This window comes from Molossus molossus, unplaced genomic scaffold (genome assembly GCF_014108415.1).
Source record: "Molossus molossus isolate mMolMol1 unplaced genomic scaffold, mMolMol1.p scaffold_m16_p_11, whole genome shotgun sequence".
NCBI lineage: Eukaryota > Metazoa > Chordata > Mammalia > Chiroptera > Molossidae > Molossus > Molossus molossus.
Window position 1 is genome coordinate 90,838,943 of NW_023425346.1, and position 26,958 is coordinate 90,865,900.

General features: G+C 52.3%; 1 protein-coding gene across 1 annotated transcript; it reads left to right on the forward strand.

The window, feature by feature from the left end:
- The first annotated feature begins 3,483 nt into the window (after positions 1 to 3,483).
- Positions 3,484 to 26,303, forward strand: LOC118625100 (probable hydrolase PNKD). Its single transcript, XM_036253429.1, has 9 exons — positions 3,484 to 3,644; positions 20,134 to 20,249; positions 20,381 to 20,493; positions 21,111 to 21,169; positions 21,853 to 21,945; positions 22,292 to 22,455; positions 23,134 to 23,220; positions 24,012 to 24,127; positions 24,352 to 26,303. Exons 1-9 carry the CDS (start codon positions 3,484 to 3,486, stop codon positions 24,523 to 24,525), a joined length of 1,083 nt encoding a protein of 360 aa, XP_036109322.1. The 3' UTR covers positions 24,526 to 26,303.
- The last annotated feature ends 655 nt before the right edge of the window (positions 26,304 to 26,958 follow it).

A 26,958-nucleotide genomic window follows, 5' to 3' on the forward strand; every position in this document is an offset into this window, starting at 1 on the left:
CCTGCGGTCCCGAGAGACCCGGGTTCGGTTCCCGCTAAGGGCATGTACCTTGGTTGCAGTTTGTCCCTGGCCCTGGTCGGTCGTGCGGGTGGCAGCCACTCGATGTGTCCCTTTCACATCGATGTTTCTCTCTCTCTCTCTTCCTCGCTCTCCCTCCCACTCTACCTGAACAAAAAATGTCCTCGGGTGAGGATAAAAAAAAAATAATAAAAAATTTAAAACTACTGCATCACAGGCCGGAACCGCATGACTCCGTCACCTGACCCAAGTTATTAATGGGTCTCTCCCTAGAAGAGTCACAGAGGCAAACCTTAGCCTCGGCAGTACCCCCCAAGCTACTCAGGGGAGGAGGTCATGGGCAAAGACCTTGAGTGTATGAGTCCCCAGACTTGGTTCTCCTGCAGCCTGCCCTAATGGTATAAAATATAGGCAGCCACCAGACTTGTTGGGATTCCCTGTTTGCAAGCTACCCTACTGAGTCAAAGAACTCGGCGGAAAGCATTTCAAATGGAAGGAGCATGAGCAAAGGCCCTGAGGTGGGAATGAGCTTGGTGCATTTGAAGACTAGTGTGACTGGTTTGTGGTGACAAGTGGAAGAATGGCATGTGATGATATGGAAGAGATAAGCTTGGCCCCATCGAGCAGGAGCTGTGGAACTGGACATTTCAAAGAACACTTGTGAGTATTTAATATGTATCTGGCACCATTCCAGGCACTGGGGAGTCAAAGATGAAAAAAAATTAAGTCATAGTTCCTACTCTTAAGGCAGACAATCAGACAATAAAGTCTTCAAGACTCTAGATTCTGAGATAAACATGTAAACAAAAAATATATAGCATAGGGGTACTGCATTGAATGATAGAAGTACTATGCTATATGTATAAGACCTAGAATTGGCACAACACGGGGGCATGCGTAAGCCCATCCTGGTGAGAATGTTAGAGAAAAGCTTTCCTGAAGAGAGCATCTGAGTCTTTGGGGAGCAAAGAATGAATGGCAGTCTGGTCGGTGTGGCTCAGTGGTTGAGCCTCAACCCATGCACCAAGAGCTTACCAGTTCAATTCCTGGTCAGGACACATGCCCAGGTTGTGGGCCCGATCCCCAGTGCGGGGCATGCAGGAGGCAGCCAATCAATGTTCTTTCTCATCAATGTTTCTGTCTCTCTCACTTCCTTTCTCTAAAAAATCAATAAAAGAAAAAAATTGTAATAATTATTTAAAAAGAAGAATGAATGGCACTCCAGGCAGAAGGCACAACGTGCAAATCATGAGGGTATGAAGCAATATGATGGGTTCAAGTGAAATACAAGTTGTTAGATATGAATAAGGTACAAAGTGCAGAAGGGGTTGAATAACGGAGCATCAGCCGGGCAGGCACAGAAGATTCTCATGGGACAGAGATGAAACGAAGTAGATTTGGGGTGGATGGTGGAAGTCTTCCAGAACAGTCCAGGGGAGGAGAGGATTGGCTTCCTGCACCGGCATGAGTCCCCTAAAACACCCACCCTCACTCTTTATTCCCAGCCCTTTTCTGTCTCCAAGTACTTAATAAAATGCATCTTAGATTATTATCTATAATCTTGTTAATGTGTTTATGGTTTGAGATTAGAATTCGGTCATCTCCGTATTCTCTGCTGGTTGATGCTTAAACCTGCATTTCCGGTTTCAGATGTCTGAAACACAGACTGTGTTTTAATTTCTCAATAATGCCTGGCACAGCCTTATCTGCAGAAAGGTGTGTTCACAATGACTTCTGATGAGGCTTCATAATTCTTTGTTTTGCATGTGTAGACACAGACTTAGAGACATACAAACTCCCTTGGCCTGGAAGAACTTTCTGCAAATTAGTTCGTCAGTCTTCTCCTCCCTCTGCCGCCTCTGCAGCACACACAGGCGGGAAGCTAAGGGCAGGGGTTTAATTAAATTCTATCTTGTTTATTGAGAGCTCTCTCTGTGTCAGGCACTGAGAAGAAGCTGAATTATAGGCAAGGAGACAGGGAGGGAGCAGCCCATAGGCTCCTGCTCTCAAGATCCACATAAGAGAAACTTCATGTTTGGGATTTCTGGATGAAATCCAGGATTAGTTGTTGGAATTACAATTCAGTTTGGGGATAATTTAATCCATCTGTTGGGTTTTTGGGGTGGGGTGGGGACGAAGGCCTTCAATTCTTCGTGAATGAGGAGCCTATACTTCTGTACCCTTCACACTGGGAAAACAGCCTTTAGATCAAACTACCTAATCAGAGTACAGAAGAGGGAGAGAGAAAATGTGTGATTTGGAGGTCAGGTTATCTAGCCTCTCTGAGTCCGGAGCACAGGTCACAGGGAAGAAGACAAGCGCACCATCTCACCTGCTCCCCTCCAGCCTCCTCTCAGTGGGAGAGAGCTAGCTGGACTGTTTGCAGCATTTCCTGCTCTTCCTGTGCTGGATCGGGCTAAGGCTGGAGCCAGAATGAGCCCCGCCATAGCTCTGGTTTTTCCACGTGTGTTGATGTCACCACACCTGCTCTTGCATCTACTTCTATCCCAGGGACCTTACCAGTGGGGGTTTGGTGGTGGGTACTGATGTGGGAATCCCACAGGGCTTGAGAATCGGAATATTTTGGTGCTAGTCCTGTCTCTGCTCCTCATTGCTGCATATCCTTGATTGAGTCACTCTGAGCCTCTGTGGCCTCTTATCCTTCAGGGTAAGACTTACATGTCACCTACTCAGGGAGGCCCTCCCACATTTAAGTGGTCTCCTGTCCTCCATACCATTGCCACCTAGTCACACGCATGTATATGTAACATGTACATATGTGTGTGTGTGTGGTGTGTGTGTATAAATATAAATACATATACACACAGTTATGCTTGTCTGCTTATTGGTTCGTTTCTCTACTAGATTCTGATCTGTAGGCTCTGAGAATGCATCCTCAGAGCCCAGCAGGTGCCTGGCACATGGGAGGACATAGAAAAGTAACTCAGTAAATGAAGAGATGAATGAATGGCCGCTGACCCACATGATCTCTCAGGTTCCTTCCCCTGAGAAAGTTCAGGAGTCTAAGGTTTCCCTCTAGGAGGACCATTCCCGGTCCTCTCCCAGAGTCGCTCCAGAGGGGGAAGGTGAGAGTTGTGTGGAGGGCGGGCTGCAAGCCCAGGTCGCTTCGCAGGACTGGGGCGAATGTGCTTAGAGATTAGCGCAGATCCGAGACTCGCTGCGGCCCCGCCTCCCGGCCGGCCAGCGGGGGCGGAGCCAGGCCGCCGTCGCCCGAGTGGCATTCGAGGGGTTCGCCAGACCGATTGTGGCGAGGGAGCAGGTTCGAAGGCGAGTCAATGGCAGGGCGGAGCCAGAACGGCCCCCAACACGCGCCAACCTGCTGGCGCAGGGGGAGGGGCCTCAACCCCCTAGATTTCCCGTTGGGGGGCCTGGGCCGTGCCGTTGCCTAGCAGCGTCCCGCCCCGCCCCCGCCCCCCGCGGCCGCTGCGGGCGCCTCCCCCCAGCATGGCCTGGCGAGGCTGGCCTGCACAGTGCCTGTGGGTCGCCAGCTGCGGGCTGCTGCTGCTTGCCCTCGTCCTGCTCCTGAGCCCCCGCAGCTGCCGTGCGCGGCGCACCCTCCGCGGCCTGTTCATGGCGCGCAGCAAGCGGCTGCTCTTCCGAATCGGGTTAGTGCCGCGCTCCGGAGGGGTGCGGAGCTCGGGAAGGCGGGCTCGCTGGGAAACGGGACTGACAGGCGGCGGCTGCGGGAGGCTTGGGGGATCCGGGTCCAGAGAAGAGCGGTCGGAGAGGGTGGCTAGAGAAACCACTGGCACGGGGTGGGGAGAGAAGTTGGTGGGTTGGAAAATTGGTTTGGGTTGGGAAAGGAGGGTTGGAGGGGCGGCCAGGATGGCCAGAAATGAGGCATGAGAGGACATCTGGAGGTTAGGGGCCGGAGACAAGGGAGCTGGAAAAGGAGGGTAGGTGCAGTACCCCGGGTCCAGAAGGCCCCAGTGGGCAGGTGCAGGGTAGATGGAATGCCATAGACCATCCAAGTGTCATTTGAAACCGACAGCTCCTTTCACATGTCCCTGTCCCTCTCCCCATCACCCAACTCCCCACCACATAATGTAAGCTCTTCTGTCCCAAGCGAGTGTCCTAACTCTGTAGGTCAGTCTGTGCCCTTTTCCCTATCTTGGCCTGTGTGGGAAGCCCCTGGCTGTGCAATCCGACCTACTTACTCTGCTTGACTTGTTAAGGTTCACTAACCTCCAAAGACTCTTTATTGTCCAACCCCCTCCCACCCAACCCCACTCTTCCCTTCCCCCTATTTTTCTGCCCCTTCCTGAGCAGGCAAGAGTGGCTAACCAGCTGCCCTCTTCTGCACTGGGACACTGAGCAGCAGGGAAAGAACCCCTCAAAAAAGGCTTCCTAGGGTCCCTATCTCCTTCCCACTACTAGCAGGGCCAGGGAGCAGGACCTCAAGCCCCATTTTGAGGACAGTGACGTTGGGGATGGGAAATGTGGAAGCTCTTGCCACAGGCCAGTTTCAGGGGAGGACCTAAGCTTGTGAATTTCCTGAGTTTAGAGAAGACATTGTACAATTAACTCTTCTCCCTGGACCACTTCAAATACCCTAGAAGCTTCAACCGTAGGATTCTCCTCACACTCAGTCTAAGAAGCAGAGATATGAGGGCCTAGTGGAGGAAAACTGGAAAACATAACAGGGATGGGGAGTCTTGTGTGTGTGTGCCTTTTGGAGCCTGCACAATTCTAATAGCCCAAACATTGGTCACATTCTCAGTAATGCACCAACCAAGTCACCATCGCTCTGCTAATAGGATTAACATAATGAGATTTATAAATATTTAAGTGTTGTTTTTTTTTGTCCTCACCCGAGGACATTTTTTTGTATTTTGTTCAGATAGAGTGGGAGGGAGAGATAGGAAGGGAGAGAGAAACATCGACGTGAAAGGGACACATCGAGTGGTTGCCTCCCACAGGACCCAACCAGGGCCAGGGACAAACTGCAACCGAGATACATGCCCTTAACGGGAACCAAACCCGGGTCTCTCTGGGCCGCAGGCCGACGCTTTAACTGCTGAGCCAAACTGGCCAGGGCATATTTAAGTATTTTCATATTTGCAATAAAAAAAGAAAGAAAACACTTCTCCCCCAAAAGTTTTTAGAAATTTTACAATTCTTTTTGGGGAGGGATTTTTAAATCTTCTGGCTTTCAAAACTGGTAATGTTAAAGTCATCATACAAACTGCTTGAGGAAGTAGAAAATAGAAGTTTCCACAAGGAACTGGAATCAGAAATCCTGAGATTAGATTTCCCAAGCTTGCTTTCTCGGAATCCTAACAGTTTGGGTTTCATAGAACTTTGGATCTGGGAGTTTTGCAATCACCAAACTTGGAATTCTCAGAGAGTTTCTTTGCAAGTCAGTGTTCCTGTGGGTTTCCTGTGTCTGCATTTCAAGGTTGTGCTGGAATCCACTCCCCAAATTTGTAGAGCATGCCTGGAGTCCGAGTTCCAGATCCTGCCCCGCCACAGTCTGGGAAACAATCAGTCCAGTCCCTTGGGGGAGAGGCTGCTGGCTGCTGGAAGGGACAGGGGGTGTTAGCAGGAAACAGGCGGGGGGAAATGGGCAGGTGTTGATGCTGTGGGGGTGCCTCCAGGAAGGATGGAGAGGGAGGGGTGGGTTGGGACAGGACATGATAGGGAGGGGCAGAGGGTGTGGGCACACGGTACCCTAAACGTGTGACTGAGAGGACCACAATTAGAGGAGTCTGTTGGGGGCTGGAAAGCAGCAGTAGAAATACTAAGGCCTGGGAGAGGAGAAATGGTTCATTTTATCATTAATAACGCTAATCATTAGTGTTTGACAATTTTATAAAGGGCTTTCCTCAAGCATCCACAATTGTCTTGGGATGGGGATAACTGGGCATAGTGGAGGGTGGATTTGGACTGACCTGATGTAGACACACTCATTTGGGATTCTGCAGGGTCTGGGAAACAGTGTGTGCAGTAGTTAAGCACATAGCATGTGGGGTCGGGTAAATCTGCTTTGAATCCTACCTTTGTTGCTTAGTAACCATGTCACCTGGAACAAATAATTTAACCTCTTTGTGCCTCAGTTGTTTGCATGTATAAAATGGGTGTAGTGATAGTATCTACTTCCTAGAGTTCCTGTGAGGATCAAATGAAATTGTGCATATACATCCACAGGGTAAGCACTCATAGTAAGTGCTCAGGAAATTTTCACAATTGCTCATTCTGTAGCATGGGGGATGGGTGGGAGGGTACATGGTGGTAGGCAGGCTCCTTGTGGATTCTTACACACTTCTGCTCCTGTCTTCCAAGCCTGTCCTGCCCATCCACCCATCAGGAAATCCCATGTCCCTTCATTCAGTGAGCCCCCTAGCTGCCCTGGGTTGGGATTGTGAGATCACAGATGTGAGCACAGTCTGGTGACTGTTCTTAGAGTAAGGAAAGGAGCATGTGAACAGGGACCCAAAGTGACAGGAATCAGGGCATGAAAAGTTCCCCAGGAGTGAGTGACGGTATGCTTGAGGAGGCTGGGATCAAGAGTGTGGGCCCTCCCATGTGGGTCCCCTGCTTCATGCCTCGGTTGCCCCTTTGCCTTCTCAGTGTTGGCGTTGCAGAACCTGGCCCTGAGCACTGAGCAGAGCCTCTGTCTGCAGAAGGGGGTGGGGTGAAGTGAATGGGGAACAAGGTTGGGGTCATGCAGGGCTGGGAATGTCTACAGAGCTGAGGAAGTGGATGGCGGCCAGTCTTTGGGGCTGGACAGTCCTTGCTCCCCCCCTGACCAAGCCCCTTCTCCATTCATAGGCATAGAGGATCTTTCTTGATCTTCCTAATCCAAGTAAAACCAACCATCACAAGCCATACTTTGCTTGCACCACTTCTGTGAGAGGAAGCTCCTTCTCGGGGGCTCATGAGGCCCACTGGCTTGACTCCAGGGAATGACAAGGGTCCTGAGCTGAGGGCCCTTGGGTGAATGACCCACCTGCTCGTGGCCTGAATGAAGGTGGGGTAGGGGCAGTGGGCTGGGCCAACCACAACACAGCCTCAGAAGGGGAGCAGGGTCCTTTTGCTTTTTGCAGGCTTTGGGGACCTTGGCGAGCTGCAGCTTCAGCATCCACAGCAGCCCCTCTGCTCTCCCCCTACCCAAGGTCCCCTCTGTTGCTGGGTTAGTCTCCAAACCGTGGCTCTGAGCAGGTGGCCCCTTCCCCAAGCCACACTGCCTAGGAAATGGAGTCCATACCCTCACCCAGGCCCTCCGACACCCCCTCCAAATCTGCTCAATTCCATCATCTCCAGGCCATAACCTCTTTCCATCCTTCTGCCTGGGAGCCTGTCAGACCTCCCTTCCTCCCCACGTCTCTAACTCAAATTTTGTTGCATTCTCAAATCTAACCTTCAAAATATGTCCAAAACCTGAACACTTATCTCCACCCCGACTGCTCCCACCCTGGGCCAACCCATGGTCAGCCCTCCCCTGGCCTCCTAAGTTGATCACTTCCTTCAGCCTTTGTACCTCCAACCAGAATGAAATGGTTAAAATTTAATTTAGGCCCTGGCTGGGTGGCTCCATTGGAGCATCGTCCTGTGCTCCAAAGGGTTGTGCGTTTGATTCTCGGTTAGGGCACATATCTAGGTTGCAGGTTAAATCTCACATCGATGTTTCTCTCTCTCTCCCTCTCCCTCAAAAAATAAAAAAAAATAAAAAATAAAATCCATTACTTTTTAAAAAATTTTACAAATGAGCCACTTCTCTGCTCAGATCCCACCAGAATGGCTCAAAGGCCCTATGTGAGCTTCCCATCCACCACCTCACCTTTTCCACTTCTCACCTCGCTCATTCTGCCTTGGTCACTTAGGGCTCTCGCTGGCCCTCAACCCTTCCCAGGCATTCTTGGCTCGGAGCCTTCTGTTGCTTCCCCGAGAGGGCCACTGGCTGGCTGCGCCACCCTCCTTCAGGTCTCTGCTCAGATTCTGTGGATCAGAGAGGTTGCCCCAACCACCCCATATAAAAATAGCAACACCCCCACCCCTGCACCCTCTACTGCCTCTACCTGCCTTTGTTATTCTCTACAGTACATGTCACCGTATGTCATACAGTCAAACCCTGATTCTCAAATGTCTTCACTTCTCCACCCGACAACCCTTCAGTGCTGATACCTGTATGATCAGTCACTCGTCTCTCAGGTGACAAACAGAGGAGAGAATGCCTGATTCTGAGCCAGTTTACTGCTAAACCTCATGTCTTCAAAATCTCAGGAAATTGTGCTGTGAATATATTCATGTTTTTTCTTCTGTTGCTGCTTATTATTTTTTACTGTACATTTCATTTCCTTTCTGTTAAATCTTCATTTACATTTCATATCCTTTTTGTTTTTAAAGCGTTTATTTATAGATTAAACAGTACATCAGACATGTACTATATATATATAAGAAAGGTTAAAACGGAATCATTTGGGGGTCTGGAGCAAATTAATTCAATTTACATGATTTTTAATGGGAAAAAATGATTCATTTTTCTAACTAATCAATCACTTCTCGAACGGCCTTCTGGAACTAATTAAGTTTAAGAACTGAGGTTCCACTATACCTGACTTATTGCTTTGTCTGCTGGTTTATTGGTTTTCTCCCCAACCAGAATATGAGCCACATGAGGGAAGACACTTCATTCACTACTGTATCCCAGCTTCAGAACAGTGCCTGGCACAGAGCTGGCCATCGTTAAATGTCTTTTTAATGAACGAATAAGTGAAAAGCTTGACCCAGGTGCCAGCTCCTCCGCGAAGCCTGCCCAGCCTCCCCAGTCCAAGTTCGCCTCTGCCTCCAGAGTAGCCCCTCGCCGTCTTCCCTCTTAGTGTTTTCATCACATGTTCTTGCTTTTCTCGCATTAGGTGTTCACAGGCCTGACTCCCCCACTGGACTCCCACAGTCCTGGCCCAGGGAGCGGGACTGGATCAAGAGGGCCAGAGATCTGTGGGAGGGAGCCAAACAGACCAAAATCAAAACCAAACAAAACCCAGGGTCTAGGCTGGGCCGGTGACCTGGGACTGTGAGCAAGGACACAGAACTAGTCCAGGCCTCTCTGCCAGGGCTGAGATGCCACAGAGAGGCAGCCAGCCGTGACTGTGCCTCTGGTCCTCCCTGAGAGCCCCCAGCAGCAGCTCCTCTCCCTCTGGGAAAGGTGGACGGTCTTCAGAAGAGCATTCCTGGGGCGGGCATGGCGCCGGTAGACACAGGCCCCCTGCTCTCCTGGGCTGGTGTGTCTTGACCACATGCAGACATTGCACTTCTCCTGTGTGGGGAGTCACCCCCTGCCAGGCCTGCTGGCAGTCTCAGGAACTCACTCTCCAGGGCCTTTTCAGCTGTCTCGTTCTCTTCTTCAGGTTCCTCTGTTTTGAGAACACGCAAAACACTGAGGCTGGGGACAGGACCTGGCTCCAGCAGAACTGTGTTCTGGTGGCCACGCCAGTGCCTCAGCCCTGAGACAGCCATCCCTGGGTTTGGTTTCACAAAGAATACGCCTGTGGCTGGGGCTCAGAGGCAAAGGCTTCGCTGCATGTTCTTGCTTGTTCCTGAATTTTTCAAAGTTGTGGTTCTCCCACTAGACTCCCACAGGCCTAGCCCAGGACTGGACCAAGAGGGCCTGGGATTAGAATGAGGGAGAGCAGCCCGGCTGGTGTGGCTCAGGGGTTGAGTGTCGACCTATGCACCAAGAGGTCACCAGTTCAATTCCCGGTCAGGGCACATGCCCAGGCTGTGGGCCCGACCCCCAGTGGGAGGTATGCGGGAGGTGGCCTGTTTCTTTCTCTCTTCCTCTCTCTCTAAAAATAAATTTAAAAAATAAAATAAAAAAGAATTAGGGAGAGTGGGGAAAAGCTAAAAGAAGCAGACCAAAACTGAACCCAACCCAGGGGCCTGGGGGCTGGGGAGCATGAGTGGAGAATCCCAAAATGCTGCCTGACCAGAGGCCTCACCAACTTGGCTTACCTGTTGGGTCCTGGTGGAATCTGGGCCCCCCCCAGGATTGGAGGTCATTTAGAGAGTACCAGAGGGAGGGAGGGGTCAAAATGGGTGACCCTGGCAATAGGGGCTTTTCAGGTCACTCTTTTGGATGCAGTGCCCCCCTTTATGCTGCTCCCCTTCTGCCCCAGGTTGTCCTGAGGCTGGGGCTCAGGGCCTAGGTGGGCTGACACTGGAAAACGTTCAGGCCTGTCTGGGAATACCCTGGATGGGGACACTGCCCTGGATGGGGACACTGCCCTGGATGGGGACACTGCCCTGGATGGGGACGCTGCCCTGGATGGGACGCTGCCCTTAGGGAGCAGGGAAAGAAGAGCTTTATTGTGTGTTCTCCAGTGTGTGTTCTCTACTGTGTGCCCCAGGGAGGAGGCTGGGCGTGGGGTGGGGCTGTGTCTCACTGTCCCACCCAGCCTCCATGGAGCTGGAGGTTCAGACTCAGATATCAGAGAAGCCACACTTGTTCAGTGCCCGTGACCCCTCACTGGAGTGGCTGGTGCTGTGTCCACAGCCCTAATCACAAGGGCGCACCCCAGCCGGTTGCCCCGCCCCCAGCCGTGCCAGAGGACCAATTGGAACACTTTCTTTTCTCTCTGGTGAGGTGACCATGGGTAGTTCCAGATCCCAGGAATATTGAATGAGAATCTAGGAAGAGGGCCAAAGGAGGAAAATATCAAAATCTTCCTATTTAACCAGCACCCTGGATCACTCTAGACCCCAGCTTTCTGACCGTGCCTGGGGACCCATGGCAGAGAGTTTGAATCCCACACCTGGCCCTGAGGTGTCAGTGTCATCTTGTCAGTCAGTGAGCTGGCCAGACTCTGCTGCTTGCCTCCCACAACAGTAGGAAGGAAGCCGTAGGACCCATTCCATGGGGCAGTGACGTCCCAGGCACTTCCCAGTGATGCCTTCATCTTTCACATTTTCCCATCTAGGGTCTTGTTTTTTCTTCCTAAATTGTCTTCTGCGTCTGACTCACGATGCTCCCCGGGGAACATCAACCCAGTCCTAAGCCTGGGACTGGGCGTCACAGAGCGCAGATTGGAAAGGGCTTCTCTGCTTCAGGGGGTCTTACTCTGAGGTCCACGGGGTCTCCGACCCTCTGCACTTGTGGCAAAATGCTGCGTATGTAATGAGTTAGTCCCAGGGGACGGTTCAGTGTCAAAGGGGTCTGTACCTCAAAAAGCCCAAACCAGTGGCCTCGGAGTCCCAAGGGCCAGGTCCTGGGCTGTGTGCCTGGCCAGTGTAACCACCCTGATGTGCTGTTTTTCTCAGCAAAGGCCCTCAGAGGAGTTGGGTCTGCCCCAAAATAGATCCAGCCTACTCATCTCATCCTAGCCCATCATTTCGGGTTAGGGAAGATCTTAGGGGTTAAGAGTGCAGACTCCATGGTCAGACTGTGGGCGGTGAATCTCTGCCCCACCACCCGTTACTCTGTGAGCCTGAGCAAATCCCTCCCTACCTGTCTGGGCTTCTGTGAGGTGGAGGAAATAGTTCCTGCCTCTGGGCTGTTAGATGGCAGCAGGTGATTGACAAGAGGCACTAGCTCAGGGCTGCTCACAGATGGGGTCGAGGAAAGCTGTGGAAAGGATCGCTGACATTACGGATGAGCTCCAGAAAGGCGCCTAACCTGGTGGGCAGAGCCAGGACTGTGGGCCTGTCTGCAGACCCCTGTCTAGTGCTCCTTCCAGCTCCTCCACTTCAGGGCTGCGAATTTAGGATTTTGTGCCCCAGCAACACAGCCCCACCCATGCCCCTGGGTCTAGGTGACCTGCTTAGCAGAGCAGCCTGCGTGGCCAGTTTCATGGGTGCAGGTTGGGGGGGGGACTTGGAAGCAAGTGGGTGAGGAGGGGAGGGGAGAGCAGGGGCAGAGGTGGCTGTAACTTGGGCCCCAGACACCCCCAATGGGCTTCACAGGGTCCACAGCCTGGCATGGGGCCAGTTGCATAGGATGCCAAGTGGACAGTCCATTTTCAGGGTCTGGTTGCTTTAATACCTGCTTGCCCAGCCCTCCCCGATTGTCCTGGTCAGTAAGCATTTCGTGAGCGCCAGTTCTAGGGGTAGCCGGGGGGTGCAGAGGAGCCACAAGGAGCAGGCTGGGTCTCCAGCCGAGTCCACCCGCCCTCCACATGGTCCGGATTATGGCGCTGGTAGAAGCTGATAAGGCCCTGCCTCTGAGGGGCTCACTCCTCCTCGTGGAGGGTTGGGGAGAGGCTGAGTGCTTCCGGTGGAGTCAGGGAAGGAAGCGTTCTGTTGGCGTAATCAGGAGCTGAAGGGTTTGAGCTGATCCCTGAAGGAAGCTTATGGTTCCAGTAAGTGGAGAAAGGCATGGAGGCTCTGCAGGCCAGTGATCTGCAGGAAGATGGTAGTTTTGACATTTTAATGAGTTATTTCAGGCATTCAAAAAAAGATAGCAGTCTCTCCACTACCCAGCTCAAGAAGATATTGCAGACCCTGTGAAGCCCACCCCCTCCCTGCCCCTGAGGGAACCCGAATGCTGTCAATCCCTTCAGCTGCCTTGGTTCCTGACTCCGTGCATCTGTACCCTGACCAACAGACATGATGGTTTTCATGCCTTGGCATTTTTATTCCCTTGTTTTTGTTGTTAATCCTCACCTGAGGGCATTTTTCCATTGATTTTTAGAAAGAGGGAGTGAGGGAGAGGGGGAGAGAGAGAGAGAGAAAGGAGAGAAACATAGATGTGAGAGAGACACATCGATTGGTTGCCTACTGCATGACCCTGACAGGGGCCCGGTATTGAACCTGCAACCCAGGTACGTACCCTTGACTGGGAATCGAACCTGCAACCCTTTAGTCCAAGGGCCGATGCTCTAACCACTGAGCCAAACCTGCCAGGGCTGCTTTGGCATTTTTAATAAATATTATCAGACTGTCTTCTCTGCACTGTGTCTGTCAGCTCAACATTGTGTCCGAGCTTCGTGCATGCTGGGACCTGGGCTCTCGATCATGTGTTTTCCTGGCTGTGGAGTTTTCCATGGCTGACTGTTACCACTGATTTATCCATTGTGCTGTCGGTGGACATTTCGGGGTTTTGCTTGTTCACTCTTGGGAGCCCCGGGTCTTTACTGGGCCACACAGAGGGGAGGAGGCAGAGACCTGTTTCAGTCCCGATTCAGAGGGCCTGACTGGGAGTCGGTCGCTCTCTTGTCAGCCGTGGGGAGCCACTGAAAGCTTTTGAGCAGGAGCGGGACTCAGGCGACAACGGTGCTTTTGTTGCCAGTGGCTTGCAGTTTGGATCGAAGACAGAGAGCTGTGTAAAGGAGGCCGTCCTTGTGCCTGTTCCTGGGTGAACCCATGTGGTGGGGGGGCGGTGGAAGGTAAACTTGAGAGAAATTCTGTTTTGGTTGCATATTTCGGGGAGAGGGTTAAATCTGCACTCACACTGTAACTGGGACTTTCCCAGAAAGAGAGGCAGCAGTGGGAAGACCTGACCAGCATGGTTTTGGACCTTGGTGATTGTGACACAGCCAATATGTAGGCAGATGGAGGAGGAGCCAGAGCTCAGAGACTTCATTGTCAGGGAACAGCTAGGCCTGGGAACTTGGAATGAGTGTTTCTGCGTCACTAGGTCCTCAGGCCCCTTCATCCCTCAGGCCTGCCTTCCCCTGCTCTGCATGCCATCCAGACTTCAGGCCCACAAGGGCTCCCCGCCCCCGCCCCCGCCACCCGGGCACAGATCTCAGGTCTGGCATTCATCTCCACCTTCACCCAGCTCCAACACGCCCTCCAGTCCAGGTTCCTGCCATCTCTCCCACTTACCAGCTCAGTTTCCCCTGCCCCCTCCCACTGCACCCTCTACACAGCAGCTCAGTGAGCTCAAAAAGGGAAGTCAGAGCACACGCTTTCCCGCTTTAAAAGCCGCCAGAAATGTTCCACCTCTTCTTCATGACCTGGCCCCTGCACACCTCTTCTGGTGCTTTCTGCCCCTCTGGAAACTCCTGGAACACGCCCCACTGCTGCCCGCCCGCCCGGGACCTTGGGGCTGCACCACGCAGACCGCCTGCGCGGCTGGCTCCGTCTTCTTTTTCCATGCCCCGCTCAGTGGTTGCCCTCAGAGAACAGGCCTCCCAGGCCACCCCGGCCACAGCGAGATCTCTTCCCTTCCCAGTGCCCTGCTCCGTCGCCAGCTATAGTTAGCTGCTTGTTTGTTGATTAGTTTTCCGGTTGGTCTGTTGGCCGCGCCACTCACTATGCTGGCAGTGGCCCAGCTGCCTGGCTCTCTGCTGCTTGTACCCTGACTGGCATGTGCAGTAACTATTTGCTGAATAGAGCAAATGAAAGAGAGGGGCCTTGTTTACTGCCGCTTCCTAGTGCGCAGCCCCTGCCCTCGTGGATCTTGACCTTGTTGGGGGACAAAGCACATATAATGAGCATCCAGAAAGGGGAGACAGGCTGGAGCAGCCCCTCCCAGAGGTGGACAGCCATCTGCCAGCAGCTGTGAGGGGCGCCTGGCTGAAGGTGGGAAGGAAACAACAGTTGCTCAGCACTTTCCACTGCCCTGAAGCGTTACCATTTGTTACCTTGTTTCATGTCACTTAATCTTCACACAGTCCTGCGGGGGTAAGTCCTGGTCGCGCCACTTTAAGGCTGAGGAACCTGACCTGGGAGAGCGATGACTTGTCTGGGCACTGATGTGAGGTGGCGTCCGGGCCCAGAGGAAAGGGTGATTTATTTTATGTTATTGATTTTTTAGAGGGAGAGGAAGGAAGAGAGAGAGAAACATCAACCGGCTGCCTCCCACAGGCCCCCTACTCGGGATCCAGCCTGAGATCCAGGCATGTGCCCTGACCGGCAATCGAACTGGGACCTCTCAGTCCATGGGACGATGCTCAATCCACTGAGCCACACCGGCCAACAGGAAAGGGTGATTTTAAAAAAAGTATTTATTTCTTCTTTTCTAACTTTTCGTTTTGAAAACATTTCAGACTTGCAAAAATAGTGCCCAGTATTCCTATATTCCCCTCACCAAACTCCCTTGAATGTTAACTCCTTTCACAACCACAGTGCTGTTATCAAAACTAAGAAATGAACATCAGTACAAATTATTAACAACTTCCAGACCTTATTGAAATTTCACCTATTGTCCCACTAATGTTCCTTTTCTAGTTTGGAACCCAATCCAGGGTAATTAGGTTGTTCCAACCGATCCCCTGAGGTTGGGCATCTCTCTCGTGCCAATTCTTTGTCATCACTCATGAGAATCAGCAGCTCCCCCCCCCCCCCCCCAGTGCTTCTACACTTTCCTTCTGTCCAGTTCTTGGAGAGCTCTCCCCAGATTCTTACATGACCTGCTCCCTTACTTCTTGGAAAGTCACCTCCAGAGAGGCTTATGGTATCTAAAACAGCAGCTCCTGACAGCATCCTTTGTCCTTCACATTATGTGTATTGTGCTGTCTGTCCTAGAATATAAGCTGCAAGAGGACGCTGACTCTGCCTACTCACTTGTGCCCAGAGCAGCTAGTAGCAAGGCCTCCCTGAATATTGTTGAATGAGTGAAAGCATGAAGCAGCTGAAACGGATTTTTTTTAAAAAAGGAATAGCCCTGGCCAGCGGGGCTCAGGTGGTTTAACATCATGCTGTGCACTGAAAGGTCGCTGGTTCCATTCCCAGTCAGGACACATGCCCGAGTTGTGGGCTCGAGCCCTGGTCGGGGTGTATGCAAGAGACAGCTGATCCATGTTTCTCTCTCACATTGATGTTTCTCTTTCTCTCTCTCTCTCTCTCCCTCTCCCTTCCTCTCTCTCTAAAAAAAAAAAAAAAAAATTAAAAACATATTCAAAAAATAAAAGAACAGACTGGTAGTTACAAAATAGTCACGAGGATATAAAGCATGCATAGGGAATATAGTCAATAATATTGCAATAACTATGTATGGTGTCAGGTGGGTACTGAAAATATCAGGGGGAACATTTTGTTTCTTTTTTCCTGTATTGATGTAAGAGAGAGAGGAAGAGAGAGATAGAAACATCCATGAGAGAGAACATCGATTGGCCACTTCCTGCATGCCCCACTCTGGGGATCAGGCCCACAACCTGGGCATGTGTCCTGACTGGGAATTGAACTGTGAACGCTTGCTGCATGGGTCGACGCTCAACCACTGAGCCACACCGGCCGGACAGGGGGAACACTTTGTAAAGTATATGGTTGTCTAACCACTATGCTGTACGCTCAAAACTAATACAAAATAATATTGAATGAAAACTGTAATTGAAAAAAAATTTTTTTAAATTATTTATAAAATAAAAGAGGCCCTGGCCAGTTTGGCTCAGCAGTTAGAGCATTGGCCCATGGAACAGAGAATCGTAGGTTTGATTCCCTTTAGTGGCACGTACCTCAGTTGCAGTTTGTCCCCGGCCCCGGTTGGGGTCTCTCTCTCTCTTCCTTCCTCTCTCCCTCCTGCTCTGTCAGAAGATAAATGCAAAAAATAATAAACAAATAAAAAATAAAAGAGAAAGAGGGCCTGTGAAAATGGACATAAAATTACAAAGGATGCCAAAACCCCTCCATCATGTGCCGGAATTCCCAAGCAATACGACTGCGTGGGCACACAGTCAGGGGTTGTAATGATTCAACTTTAGTAAATCATTTCTACCAAATTGTCACAGAGACCTGCTTGGTTTTGATCGAATTGTTTGCAAACAAATCAGCTAGCTCTTTGTGAAAGGTCTGAAGAGGGGTTGCCCCTTTAGCTCACCCTCCTACCAGCACCCCAACATAGACACAGTAAATCCCTGGAGGGATTTAGGGTCCATCATCTACCTTCCACCTCAACTTTTCTGTCTCTGGTTTAATCTGCTAGAATCCCTCCCCTCTTTCTGACTGACTTGCTGTGTAATCCTAAGCATTGGCTGCCCCACCTCCCACCCCAGCCTCAGTTTTCCTTCTGAGAGGCAGGGCCTGAGATAGCTCCTTTCCCTGCTAGCAGGGCCGCCCACATACTTTGTAGGGCTCAGTGTAAAATGCAATTTTGAGTCTCTTGTTCAAAAAACAGAAAAAAGTGCCATGCAAGGAACTACAATATAAAGCCTTTACTTTCTTTTTCTTTCTTTCTTTATTTTTTTTCCTCACCCGAGGACATTTTTCCATTTTTTTGTACAGATAGAGTGGGAGGGAGAGAGAGAGAGAGAGAAACATCGACGTGAAAGAGACACATCGAGTGGCTGCCACCCGCACAACCAACCAGGGCCAGAGACAAACTGCAACCGAGGTACGTGCCCTTAGCGGGAACTGAATCCGGGTCTCTCCAGACCGCAGGCCGATGCTCTAACCGCTGAGCCAAACCGGCCAGGGCTCTTTTTCTTTAAAAAATTTTTTTCTTTATTGATTTTAGAGAGAGAGGAAGGGAGAGGGAGAGAGAGAGAGAAACATCAATGAGAGAGAACATCGATTGGCTGCCTTTTGCATGCCCCCCAACGGGGATCAGGCCAACAATCTGGACATGTGACTGGGAATCAAACCAGCGACCTCTTGGTACATGGGTCAACGTTCAACCACTGAGCCACACTGGCTGGGCAGCTTTTTCTTTCTTATGCCATCTCTCTTTTGACTGGCCATGATGTTCTTAATTTGCTATTAAGTATCATTCTAAGTAAGAAAAAGTTAAAAATCTAAATTATTAGCATGAATTTTTTCATTCATTTTTATATGGTACAATACCAGTTTTATTTTATTATTATTATGTTTTATCCTCACCAGAGGACATTTTTGCATTTATCTTCAGACAGAATGGGAGGGAGAGAGGGAGGAAGAGAGAGAGAAAAACATTAATGTGAAAGGGACACACCCACACGACCCCAACCGGGGCCAGGGACAAACTGCAACCGAGGTATGTGCCCCAGCAGGAACCGAACCGGCACACTCTGGTCCGCGGGCTGATGCTCTAACCGCTGAGCCAAACCGGCCAGGGCAATAATACCAGTTTTAAATGAAACTGAAAGGACATTTGACTCCCATGTGGAATCACTGAAACGACACCATTCACATTTCTCGGCTCGTGCAGGGATATGTATTTTGTTCTGACCGGAACACTGGAACGCTGCACAAAACTAACTCAGCTGTTTCTGTTTCACCTCTGGACACACTCACGTTCCACCTTCACACTCCACCTTCAGCTCACTGGTGAGCAAGGAAGGACTGATGACAGGGAGAGGACAGATGGTTACCCCCTTTTCCTTTCCCCTTCCTTCTGTAGCATCATTTGCAGCACAGATGGTTGACTCATACAGGGACGTGACACGAGTAAGGAAGGTGTGGTAGGGTTCCTGGGTCATTTGATTTCTTAGAACACCACTGCTTTATGCCTCTGAAGCAGATTCTACTTTGAACTGAAAGCATGGCCTCTCCGGCCAGTCAGAGCCCCCCTCACTTGTAGATGTAAACTCACCTTGTATCACTTTGACTCTTGTTGCATTCCCACACGGAGTAGGTCCGCCAGAATTCGGTGCTGGTGGGGCATTGCAAACGTGGTACGTGTTTGGGGCAGCACGGAACAGAACATACACTGCCGACTTTCTCAGCTTGCCGGGGGTCTTCGCAGTGCAAATGAACTACAGGCAGACACTGCCTGGAGTGAAGGGGAACATCATAAGGGAGCAAATGCTCCAGATCTCTGGATGCAGCCCAATTTATTTGCAAAGTGGTCCCCTAGGTTACATGGTATTTTAGGTAATTAAGTCCTTGAGATCATGTCTCCGCTGACCTTACAGCCAAACCCAGCATACTTCCTGTTTCAGCTGTCTCTCGCTGTTTTCAGCGGAGATACATAACAAATACAGGAGATACATAACAAATATAGGAGATACATAACAAATACATTCACACTTGGGCGATAAGCCCATTGGTGCTATCAGGGTGGCTTTCAAAACCCAACATGCATACCTTACCTATTCACGTATACTTTTTTTTTTTTTATTCTCACCCAAAGACATCTTTACATTTATCTTCAGATAGAGTGGGAGGGAGAGAGGGAGGAAGACAGAGAGAGAAAGAAACATTGATGTGAGAGAAACAAATAGACTGGTTGCCACTCACATGACCCCAACCAGGGCTGGGGACGAACCGCAACCGAGGTACGTGCTCTTAGCAGGAAACGAACCCAGGACTCTCTAGTCCACAGGCCAACGTTCTAACTGCTGAGTCAAATCAGCCAGAGCCACATATTACTTTGATCTTGGCTGGCCAGACCACAAGAATGCACGCCTCAAGGTTACATTTTATTCATCCACCAAACCCCCAAACCTACAATACACATATTGTGTGTATCACTTCTGCTTGTGTGCATGTTTCGTTGTCCCATCAGACTTCACACAAGGTCAAAGGTAAAATCATTCAGGGTTTCAAAAGCATTAAACCAAGAGGGGTCACACACCTGTGAAACTGGCCCTGCGTGCTGCATTCTGTATTTGTAGGGCTCTGTCATCACAAGTCCCCTCGTTTTTTTCCTCGTCTTTTTTGTAGCCTTTTCACTGTGTAGCCTAGGACGGCCTGGAATGGTGGCCAGAGGGGGGAGGAAGTGTGGTCAGCCCATCACTCACTTCTCCCTGCTTCCTTCACCAAACAGACAAACAGAACTTTCTAGTTCCCCTCAACAAGCCCTGCTGTCTGCTATTATAGTTTTCTCTACCCCAGTGGTTCTCAAAGTTGTGGTCCTTGGGCCAGCAGCATCAGCATCACCTGATGTTAGAAAAATGCAAATTTCCAGGCCCCACCCCAGCCCTGCTTTTTCAGGTGGGGCTGAGGAATCTGATTCAGCATTTCCTAGCATCATTGTGATGCACCACTGCTTTTCCTGAAATATATTTCTCACCTACGTCAGCTTCCTAACTCCCCCCCCCCCCCCCCCCCGCCCCGCTTCACTGAAAAACTCACACTCCAGGAGTCTGAATTCTTCACTTGTCTCCCATGGGCTGCAAACTGAGGGTGTGCCTGTCTCATTCTCCATCTTGCCCTGAGTACTGAGCAGGGCAAACAGTGGGCACACAATAAGCGATGGTGGAGTTGCGTTGACTCAGGAGTGGCCAAGGCGTGGACATCACTCAGGAGTGGCCAAGGGTCGGGGGCACCGGGGCTGAGCACAGACATCCTGCCCTACAGGTACAGCCTGTACACCCGCACCTGGCTCGGGTACCTCTTCTACCGACAGCAGCTGCGCAGGGCTCGGAATCGCTACCCCAAAGGCCATTCCAGAACACAGCCCCGCCTCTTCAACGGTGAGCTCTGGCTGCCCAGAACCAGCATCACCCCCAGCTCTGCCCACTCACCCTCCCTGCCTACCCCCTGTCACATACCCCCAACCACCAGGCTCCCATCACCCCTCACACAACCCATCTTTGTCCCCCAGGAGTGAAGGTGCTTCCCATCCCTGTCCTCTCCGACAACTACAGCTACCTCATCATCGACACCCAGGCCCGGCTGGCTGTGGCTGTGGACCCTTCGGACCCTCAAGCTGTGCAGGTGAGGGGCAGGGTACCGGGGGTCACCTTGAGGACTGGCGGCTTCCCCCTGCTAGAGAGGGGCTGATCCTGGTCCCTCTGCTAATAGGACGCGCCCCCTCCACATGGGCTCACACAGAGACCCCCACAGCCACAGCCTGCGGGAGGGTCAGTGTCCAGGGCTTGGCTGCAGGAAGGGGGAAGGGCAGCCATGAGGGAACCAGAGCCAGAGGGAGAGCGATGCGGACCCAGGATTGTGGATCCAGTGGGTTTCCTCTGTCTCACTTTCTGTGGCCTCCTTTCTGACCCCCTTGCTTCTCTCCTCGTCTCTGTCAGTATCCAGGACTTTCCATCTTTCCCTTCCATTTGTTACTCTGGGTATGTGGACGTCTGTGTGTCTGCCCCTCCACAAGTCTCTCTCTCCCTTCCCCTCTCCTCCACCTCCCCACCCTCTCCCATGTGCCCCCCTTTCCCCAGCGCTTTCCTTCCACCCACTTCTCATTCTCCAGCTCTCTCTCGCCATCCCTCCCCCTTGTCTTTTCCTCTCTTCTCCACCCAGCACCATGTCCCCGCCTCTCTCTGCCTGGAGTCTCCTTTTGAGTGCTGCTCCTCAGTCTCAGTAACTCCTCTCTCCTCCAGGCTTCCATCGAAAAGGAAGGTGTTACCTTGGTTGCCATTCTCTGCACCCACAAGCACTGGTAAGGCCTGGGGTGGGGGGTCTGGGTGTACATGATCTTCCCTAGCTGACCCCTGCCCCGTCTCATCCTGCTAGGTCTGAGCTCCGTAAGGTCAGGCTGGGCTGGGGGTCAGACAGTGAGGATGGGGGCCACCCGCTTTCCTCGTGCAGTGTGGGGCCCCAGCAGAGACAGGCTCCTGCAGCCCAGAGGAGGGCAGGGCAGGCACTTAGCTCTCGTCCGTGGGCATTTATCAGACGCCTGCTGTGCACTGGACACAGACAGACCTTGTGATCTCTTCTCTCAAGAAGTTTAAGTCCAATAGGGGAGACAGCCTTGCATGAAAGTGTACAACAAGGACAAATGATGACAACTGTGGCAGTTGGCGCAGGGTACAGGGCGGGGTGGGTACCGGGTGGGGTATAATCAGATCCACTAGGAGGAATTAGAGTCTGATGACCCTGGAGCTGAGAAAGTCCAGAAAGATTAGTTGACATTGGCCAGGTGATGGGGGCGGGGGAGTTAGGGGATGACATTCTGGGCTTGGATGATGATACTGAAATAGCTTTGAACAAAGGCCCAGAGGTGTAGAAAGTTGACTCAGCCCAGAAGCCAGGGACATCCAGGGCTCACAGGCCCGGAGACGCCATGGGGAAGAAGGAGGTGAGGAGGCCCAGTACAGCTGCCCCCTCTCTGCTGTCCTACAGGGACCACAGTGGAGGAAACCGTGACCTCAGCCGGCGGCACCAGGACTGTCGGGTGTACGGGAGCCCTCAGGATGGCATTCCCCACCTCACCCAGTAAGTCCCTGACCCAGGGGCTTATCCCCAATCCTTTGGTTGAATAGTTTAGAGGTATCAGCAGTTGGATCTTTGCTGATGCCTTTAGAGAGTAGATCACGGCCCATTTGAAGACTGATACTGCCCACCCCACACCAGGTGGGGCATAATCAGACCATCCACCCATGGTCCCCAAAACAGGAAGAAAGGAGGGTTTGGATCTGAAGTTCTGGGCTCGGGGGGTGCCTTCTCTTTCTGGTGTGGATGCCCCGATTCCTGGAAATCACCCCATCCCTTGAGCCTAGAGTAGGGCAGGACCAGGACGGCAGCTCCAGTACCGTCTCTCCCCTCTTGCCTTGCTCCTCAGTCCCCTGTGCCATCAAGATGTGGTTAGCGTGGGACGGCTTCAGATCCGGGCTCTAGCCACCCCTGGCCACACACAAGGCCACCTGGTCTACCTGTTGGATGGGGAGCCCTACAAGGGTCCCTCCTGCCTCTTTTCAGGGGACCTGCTCTTCCTCTCTGGCTGTGGTGAGTTCCCCCAAAGGGAGGAGGGGGGTTGAGGGAGAGAAGGGAGGAAGAGAGGCCGGGGAGGGGCCCAAGGACAGCCGCAGCGCCATGCAATGCTGTAAAGCACTGGTCTAGGCACAGGTGTTGCCTTGGCAGTTACTTTGATTTGGGGTAACACTTAACTTTGTCACCTCAATTTTTTTGGTATTCTCACGACTTCCCACAGGGGCTGCCTGGAATGAGATGATGCCTGTAACTGAGTACAGACTCGCTTGCTGGCAGGGCATTGTTTCCACTGGGTGGAGCCTGGTTCTCTAAGACAGTGACGGGGGATCAGGTTACAAAAACTTGAGAACCCCTGAGTGAGAGGACGAAGCTGTGGTTGGGGGATCACAAGGCCCAGGTTGTATGCAGTCTCAAAAGGCAGCACAAACAAAGGAGGAAGTGCTCCGTGGAAAGGAGGGGCCCAGCATGACCATGCTTGGGGTGTTAGAGCCCACCGGGAGGCAGGGCACCCCCTCTCCGTCCACATGTCCATATGTGTGCGGAGGCCTGCAGAAGGGCTTGGTTGGGGTGAATATTTGGGCCCAGCTCCCTGGGCCATGGTAGAGGGCTGGTGGCTCAAGGTGCACAAGCTGGTCCCCGCCCCCCTTCACTGTGTTATCCTTGTATTTTGTAACATCCCCCTGACCCCACCAGGACGGACCTTTGAGGGCACTGCAGAGACCATGCTGAGCTCGCTGGACACTGTGCTGGGCCTGGAAGATGACACTCTGCTGTGGCCTGGTGAGGTGCTCCCCCTTCTCCCAGTCTTTACGCCTCTCAAGTCCCCCCACCCCCAGTTCCTGTCCCACAGGTGACACAGCTCTACCTCTGGTGGCTCCTGGGAGCCCTCTGTAGCAGAGGGACAGAGCACCCTTCTTTTTGGAGTACTGGCTCTGTAATGCCTCTGCTTAGCCAGAGCCTAGGACAGAAGATAGTCTTTGCTTATCAGGGAGAAGTCAGTAAATCTAGTCTGTGTGTATCCATTGTGTACATCCACATCCACACATGGTATGTCCAACCATCCGTGCGTATGTATGTACATGGCATGTGCACACAGACACACGTATATATATTGCTTGTCCACAGTTTCTAAAGCACATTCACTAATGTTTCAGTTAATTCTCAGAATATCTCAGTTCATCCATTCATTCATATTTTCTTGAGCACCTAGCATGTACCAGGCTTTGTTCTAGGCACTGGAGACACGCCCTTGTTCTAGTGGCATTATTTTCTTAGTGCCAGGCTCCTGAAGTTCTAGTGCCAAAGGAAACTGGCCCAGAGAGGTGCCATGACTTGACTGAGGCGGCAGAGGCAGGCAGAGGCGGGCGGATGCAGTCTCCTGGCTGCGGGTCTGGTGGTTTCCTCTGACTTGCTCCCATCTCTTCACACACGGCTGATTTGAGCCCGCCCTTCCTGGGAAGTGCTGTCCCTTCTCCCGGGTGTCAGTACCACAGATCTGGGGACAGGGAGGACTTTTTCTGATCACACACCTCTCTCTCTCTACCCTGCCTCCCGGCTCCATGGGTCCCTAGGCCATGAGTACGCGGAGGAGAACCTGGGCTTCGCAGGTGTGGTGGAGCCTGAGAACCTGGCCCGGGAGAGGAAGATGCAGTGGGTGCAGAGGCAGCGGATGGAGCGCAAGAGCACGGTGCGGGGCTGGGGCCCAGGGGGGCCAGGAGCGCACTCCCCAGAGAGAACCCTTCCTGCTGAGCCCCGGCTCTGTGCTGCTCCCAGAGCTCGGGCACATTGGCTTTATGGGCCTCCCAGTGAGAACTTTTGGACCCTAGGACAGGACAGGGGGCAGGGACGCTTCCCTCGTTGGGTGCATTTTCCAGATTCTCCCCACCAAAGCCGGTGCCTCTGGTCCCACAGTGCCCGTCCACGCTGGGAGAGGAGCGCTCCTACAACCCGTTCCTGAGGACCCACTGCCTGGTGCTGCAGGAGACCGTGGGGCCGGGCCCAGGCCCCACTGAGGACGATAGCTACTCCCGGGCCCAGCTCCTGGAGAAGCTCCGCCGGCTGAAGGACCTGCACAAGAGCAAGTGATGCCCCCAGCCCACCCCAGCCCACCGCATGGTGGGGAGGCCCTTCATCGCCCACACACACCATTCCGCTCATTGCTACCAACACTACCTCCATCAGCGCCAATAGTGGGCATCATTCCCCGACACCTGTCATGGGGAGAGGAGGGGCCAGGTGGGGAGACCTTGGGGCCTAGAGAAAGGGGGCTGCTCAAAGGCTTGGAGTTTCCATGAGGCGAAGCGGAGCTACCAAGGGTAACAGGAAAGGAGGGGCCTTGGGACATCTTCAGACCCACGGAAGGCCCCTCTCTCCCCCTGTTCCTGCGATGGCAATGCGGACATGGAGGCTGCTACCTGCCTTCCCTTGGGAGGCCTCGCTCCCACTGTAGCCACCAAACCCAGGGGCAGCAGGAGCCATGGACAGGCTGAGTCCCTCTTCCCCCTTCTATTCAGTGTTGGGAAAGAAACTCAGTCTCCCCCAGTGGCATGAGGAGAGATGCTTTGGAAAAGTGGTCACTCAGAGAGGCCCATGGGCTCTGTTTCACTGAGACACTGCCCCCCCCAAACCTCCCCACCTGCTCCAAAACTGCTCCCGCTAAAGCATTTTTCAAACAGAGCCATTTCTGAGAAATATGAAAGGGCTGGAAGTCTGGCTGGCCAATCTCTGCCTCAGTGACTTCCCTGCTGCCTGGAAGAGGGAGGGTCTTGGTTGCCAAGGGAACCTTGACCTCAGGCTGAGGAGACACCAGAGGCTGCTGCATTGCAGCCATCAGTGTTGTAGGTCACATGGGCTCCCTGCACAGCTGGCCTGGTCCTGTCTGCTGGCCTCTGCCCCTGCCCTGCCTACGGGGCCCCTCCGCTCCAGGGGAGAGAGCCATCGTCCCCTATGGCCACTGCAGTGTTCTTGTTATGGCCCTTATTCTTAGGAACTTCTGCCTCCTCTAACTTCTGCTTTATCCTCAACCCCTTTCCTGTTTTAGTCATTAACGACGTTCATGTGGCCCCTTGCAGTTTGCCAAGAGCATTGTGTGTCATTTCTCATTTGATCCCTGGGCCCATCCTGGCTAGGGAAGGGGGTCTGTGAGGCAGAGTTCAGAAATCAGAAGCCTGGGAGCAGAGACATCTCAAGAGAGTGGCAGCTTCCAGGACCCCAGGCCTGGGCCCTTTCCCTCTGTCCAGCCCTCCCTCAGCTCAGCTTCTCCTCTGGTCTTGGGTCCAGGTCCCTTTGGGGCCACAGTGAGGAACCCTATGGTCCTCATAAAAGCATACCTTGGGTCAGGCAGGGGCCTACTCTTCCCTCAGGCTCTGCTCACCTCTGGCGAGTCTCCAAGATGCCCTCTGCCCTCAGTTTCCCCTCATCATCCTGCCTCTGCCTCCCTCTCTGGCCACAGCCTCTGGTACCAACTCTAGCAATACTTCCGGAATAGTTAGAGTTCCCTGCACCCCAAGACATGCAGTTCCCTGCCTCTGTGCCTTCGCTCATGCTGTTTCTTCAAACTGGAATGCCTTTCCCCTGCTCCTCCTGCCTTGTCTGCCTGGCAAACACCTGTTCATCCTTCACAATCCCCCTCAAAGGCCCCCTCCTCCAGGAAGACAACCCCCATGCCTCTCCCCCTCCGGGCTACCTCTGCTCTTTGTAAATGCTTCTCTTGTGGCACTTATCACTCTGTATTTTACTTGTTTACATGTTTGTCTCCCCTTCCAGACTGTGAACCCTTCAGGGCATGGACTGTATCTTATGCATCTCTGTATTTCTGCGCCTAGCACGGTGCCTGGCACACAGTAGGCGCTCAATAAATGTTAAATGAATGAATGATTTAACAGAGGCTTGATCACTCAGTGGGCTTCACTTTATTTCTGGTTTCGTTTCCTTGTCTGGGTTACAGGTCCGCCAGCTTGGAGTTCCTGTACTTCAAGGGCTTTAGCCCGAAACAGCGCCACGAGCATATCCCCCCGTGGCTTGTGAGCATTTGTTCAGGGCTTACGATTCGCGTACCTCGGTGTTTTCCAAAGCTTGACATGCACAGGTGAACCCTGGCCACAAGGGAGATGCTTGGTGGGTTTTTTTATTTTTTATTGATTTTTTTAGAGAGAAAGGAAGGGAGAGAGATAGTGACATTGATGTGAGAGAGAACATCTGTGAGAGAGAAACATCTGTGAGAGAGAAACATCCATCAGCTGCCTCCTGCACAGCCCCTACAGGAGATCGAGCCCCAACCTGGGCCTGTGCCCTGACCGGGAATCGAACCGGAACCTCTCAGTCCATGGGATGACGCTCAGTCCACTGAGCCACTCTGGCCAGGCAAGGGAGATGGTTTTGGGTGGTCAGAGCACAGCAGTGGAAAGCACTTGAAGGGCTAGGCCTTGGCCACCCTTGAATGCCTCCCTAAGAGCCAGACACCACTATCAGGAGATACATTTTAACATCATTTTGTTTTCATTGTATTTATTTTGGGGG

What these genes read in the sequence shown, in the direction of transcription:
- LOC118625100 (XM_036253429.1), top strand. Translation starts at nt 3,484, where the DNA reads ATGGCCTGGCGAGGCTGGCCTGCACAGTGCCTGTGGGTCGCCAGCTGC. An exon ending in GGCATTCCCCACCTCACCCA is followed by an intron (nt 21,946 to 22,291) that starts GTAAGTCCCTGA and finishes CTTGCTCCTCAG; the next exon opens with TCCCCTGTGCCATCAAGATG. An exon ending in TGACACTCTGCTGTGGCCTG is followed by an intron (nt 23,221 to 24,011) that starts GTGAGGTGCTCC and finishes ATGGGTCCCTAG; the next exon opens with GCCATGAGTACGCGGAGGAG.